General features: G+C 35.9%; 1 protein-coding gene across 1 annotated transcript in view; it reads right to left on the reverse strand.

Moving 5' to 3' along the window:
* The window catches only part of LOC110033251, a 16,400-nt gene that overhangs the window by 4,366 nt on the left and 7,336 nt on the right, over positions 1-4,698 (reverse strand). Inside the window, exons 2-3 of the mRNA XM_020737175.1 lie at positions 115-354; positions 1-29 (exon numbers count right to left, since the gene is read on the reverse strand). The exon at positions 1-29 is cut by the window's left edge and continues 115 nt beyond it. Coding sequence (XP_020592834.1) covers positions 1-29; positions 115-354 — 269 coding nt within the window. The remainder of the gene's footprint in view (positions 30-114; positions 355-4,698) is intronic.

A 4,698-nucleotide genomic window follows, 5' to 3' on the forward strand; every position in this document is an offset into this window, starting at 1 on the left:
TCTTTACTCAACTCAGTCGTGTAAATGTCCTATAGCAGAAGGCATCGGTTAGATATAGAAAAATGAAAAGCATCTAAAAATAAGATGTCCAGTTGCTGACAGCAAAGCGGTTACCTTTGTCTTAATTGATCTGCTACTACAAAGTGGCACAATACCACTATCTGGATTGAGATGCAGGACTCGAGTACCGTAAGGACAGAATTTAGCTTCATTTGCCTTTGCTATTTCTCCAATTACAGAGTGCTCATTGTCCAATGAAATCTGGCAGCCCGATGTTGAAGACTGGTCTTTTATAAGCCTCGTTTGCTCACACAAATCATCAAGTTTTGCTTGCATGTTCCTGAGAACCTCATCCTATCCAAGAAACATGAACAGGATTTTTTACGAAGTGATCTCTTTTCTGAGAGTTCACAAAGATTATAGTCCACCAAAACAATAAATTCATCTAAATATTTCAAATTTTCCCTCCAACCTTTTGGGATGAGAACCTAATCTCAAAATTCACATACGCAGAAAAAAATATACAATAAAAATTAAAAATTTTTCTTATGAAACACTATCTGAAAGGAAATAAGACCTCGGGGAAAAGTTAATTCTTTATAGTTGGAGTTCTTTTCCCGAGCATTGGTTCAAATATTACATTCAATTGATGAAGAAAAAAAGGGTTCGAGAAATTGAAAGGAAAGTTTCTATTTTGAGTACTTGAATGTGTGGCATATTGGGTGTAACAAAAAGGAACCCCAATATGTCAGGTTCAAACACTCATCCAACCCAAAAATATCCTTATTTTGAATATAACATAAATTGTAATCAAATAAATAAATTATTATAAACTTTATTCTGGCAAACCACAAAGATTGCCAATCTGATACCAAAAGAAATTCATTCGATTAAATATTGAAACCAATAATTCCTTAACTCATACAAGAAAATAGCATGGAATCTCAAGATTTATAATTGCAGAAATAACTTGTACGAGCCGAACCAAGCCGCAAACGGACATTAATCCCGAATGACAGTGTGTAAATTATTTGACCCTTTATTTTCTTCCTTGAATGTGTGGCATATTTCCCAAATAACATCACAGAGATTCCATAATATCTTTCCAGTCGATCTTTCTCGTGCTTGGTACCAGCCTACCACACCACCTTCACCCTGTAATCAGGAAAACCACATGACCCTTTCCTACTCTACCTCGTCAACGTCGCTCATGTTATAAAAGTCAAGGCTAGGATATTGTAGTTTGTCGTGTCCATAAGTTGATCTCCCATGTGTATGATGGTTATTTAATTCATATGGTAGATGCCAACAAATTCAATTTTAGGTTATTTAGTATCTCAGTTGTTTGAAAGTTTGCTGATGTACTTCCCGTAGGGGTGTAAACAAGCAGAACACGAGCAAGCTCAGGCTCAGCCGTGTTCGGCTCGTTTAGATTTCAAACACAAAAATTTGTTCGTGTTCGTATGTTTTCTTAGCGAGCTGAAGATGAGTTATTCACGAACAAAGAGCCGTTTTGACAACTACAGTCATGCATGCAGTCGTTAGGGGCTTAAATAAGTCAAGCTTGAGCGAGCCTAGGCTCGGCTAGTTAAAACATATCATTGTTCATATTTGGTTAATTTATAGATCGAGCTCAAAAGATTTGTTCGTGTTTGGCTCGTTTGCTTATGGAGCCAAACACGAGCTATTCATGAACAGTCGTAGAATGTTAAGGACATGAAATAGTCACACATAATTAGAATGTTAGGGCAGGGCATGATTTAAGTTGTGTTATTTATATTAAAGTTCATTTAAATAGAATTTAATATATTTTTATTTTTTTAATTAGTAATTTTATTTGATTATTAATCTTTGTAGCCTTGTAGTTAATTAAATTATTTAAAAATAATATTCATTAACAAAATTTTGTTCTTGTTCGGCTTATTTATATGTCGAGAGCATAAAAATTATTCGTATTCGGCTCATTTGTTTAGCGAACGAATCAAACACGAACTACTTAAAGAGCTATTCACGAATAACGAACCATTTTAACAGCCCTATTTCTCGGTGATTTTTCCTACTTCCTATATGATGGTTAGATCAAATTTACTATAAATTTGCTTTCGGGGACCACTCCAATTTTTAAGACATCATATCAAATCGCCACTATTGAACTCCATAGGCTCAAAGTTCAGTTACGGGAATTACTTGATACATGATTTATTTGACATAGCATTTTGTCTTGGGGAGCACTAATCGTGTTAGCGAAGCTGAAAGATAAGAGCATGAGATTATTCATCAACTATAATAAGTTGAATATGGTGACTGCAAAAATTAAGTATCCATTGTCTAGTACAGATGATATATTTGACTAGGTTCAAAGCTCTTCGGTTTTCTTTAAATTAACCTTTAACCAAACTGCCATCAATCAAAGATTAAGAGCAAAGATGTACCCAAGATTAATTTTGGTTTCAATATGATCAGTATAAGTTGCTAGTTATGTCATTTGGGTTGACTAATGCCTCTTTTGCTTTTGTAGGTCTAATGAATAAAGTGTTCAGATCTTACACAAAACTTTTTTTCATTATATTCTTGTTGATATTCTATTTTTTTCCAAGAATGAAGAGAGTGCGCCCAACATCTCAATGTACTTTAAGAGAAAAAAATATTATAATAAATTTTCTAAGTACAAAATTGGCTTCAAAAAGTGACATTTCTGTGACATATTATTAGCAAAGCTACTACTTTTGTGAATTTTATTAAGATTAAGGCGATAATACATTGGCCTAAGTTGAACATTGTTACTAACATTCATAGTTTTCTTGGTCAAGCTGACTATTATCTAATATCTGTTAAAGGATTTTTAGTACTGCTACAATTTTACAAAGTTGAATTAGAGGGTTGCAAGTTTGAATGGTCTGACACCTGCGAGCAGAATTTTCAAGAGCTTAAGAACTAACTAGTGTTAGCTCCTATCATCATAAGTCCTCCTGGCATGAATGAATTTCAGATCTATAGTGATGTTTCACATCAAGAATTAGGTTATGCTTTAATACAATATGACAGTGCCTACATACAACTTCAGGTACACCAGAAACTATCCCACTCATGACCTGGAGCTTGTTGCCACTATTTTTACACTGAAGATCTAGAGCCACGTTATTTATATGATGTTCACTGTGAAGTTTTCACCGATCTTAAGATTCTGGAGTATATTTTCACTCAAAAGGTTAGACTTAAAATAGAAGCATGAATTGAGTTAATGAACTATAATTTATAGATCCATTATCACCCAAATAAGGCTAATGCAATTGCATATGCTTTGAAAAGAAAATCTTTGATGTATGTAGCTTAAATGATCACTCAACAACCCGAGTGAGCATTAAAAATGGAGAAGCTTCAACTTGAGATAATAAATTAGAAGCTGATCCGACCATGCATCACTTATTAGTTTAACATACAATAGTGGATCAGATTAATGTAGCTCAAATGAAAAATATAGATGTACTATAGCTTAAGAAACAGGTTCATAATGAATTGAAACCTAACTTCACCATTGATGCATGCTGGAAAATTCGCGGCGGTAGAGTAACATATTATTGTGTTAGCATTGTACGAGATTTCAGTACACACGCAGATGAAAGAGAATCAAATAGTGACGACTTTAGAAATTTTTACGTGGAAAACTAGTAAAGGGAAAAACCACGAGGTCTGACCCAGTTGCGAAAATTCACTATTGATAGATGATTACAAAAACTCCCTGTCCCACAGACGGGAGAAGATAATTATATTTTTCAGACTACAGCTTCAACCGACAGTGTCTGATTGGTGGTTAGCGGTGGTCGACAACGGTTGATGGAGATCAACGGAGGTCGGCAGTGTTTGACAATGTAGACGGTGATCGATAGAGGTCAGCAGTGGTTGTCGGCGATCGATGGTTGTCGTCCGCGGAGGTTGACGAAGTTGACGATGGTTGACGTAGTCTATGACGGTTGGTGGTTGTCGATGGAGGTCGGCGGTGGTCGATGACAGTCGGTGGTGATTGATGGCGGCCGACGGTGGTCGACAGTGGTCTACAGTGGTCGACGGCGGTCTGCGGTGATGCTGAGCTGCAACTTCTCCTCAAAGCTTCAGGCTCTCTCTATGCTTCAGTTTCCTCTCATGAGAGGGATATGACTCTATTTATAGCGTTTTGGGTGCAATTAATACTTTGATCGGACAGTCCGAAGAGCTTCCCTCGTGCATATGATGTTTAATGAAATTTGAGTGACTTAATAATGTCAGAATTGAGTGATCTTGGGCTTGTTGAATTCTTCTTATCGAGACGCTCGATTTGAGCATAAAATTGTCATATTCGACAACCGTTTAACCTTCCAAATATGTCCGAAAATCATCCAAGAATGGTTTAATGACTTGATGTGGGCTTGATTTGACTCGGATTGGAATGACATTTATATCATTAGGTTCGTCCTATCGAGTCGATCAGTTTGACTATAAGTTTGCTGAAATCAGAGCTCCTGATGAGTTTTTATCAAGATTTGAACATCTCTTGCTCAAAATATTATCTCGAGACTCGTGTCATGCTCCAAGATTCATGTCAGATAAAGAAAATTTGTGGGTGGTGTATCAGTTGCCCCCTTATTTTTGGGCGAGATCAATTTTGTTGTATGAAAATGTGAAGATCCGGAGTTTTTTTTTTAATTGATGTATTATATATAT

The sequence above is a fragment of the Phalaenopsis equestris genome, unplaced genomic scaffold (genome assembly GCF_001263595.1).
Source record: "Phalaenopsis equestris unplaced genomic scaffold, ASM126359v1 Scaffold001116, whole genome shotgun sequence".
NCBI classification, from domain to species: Eukaryota; Viridiplantae; Streptophyta; class Magnoliopsida; order Asparagales; family Orchidaceae; genus Phalaenopsis; species Phalaenopsis equestris.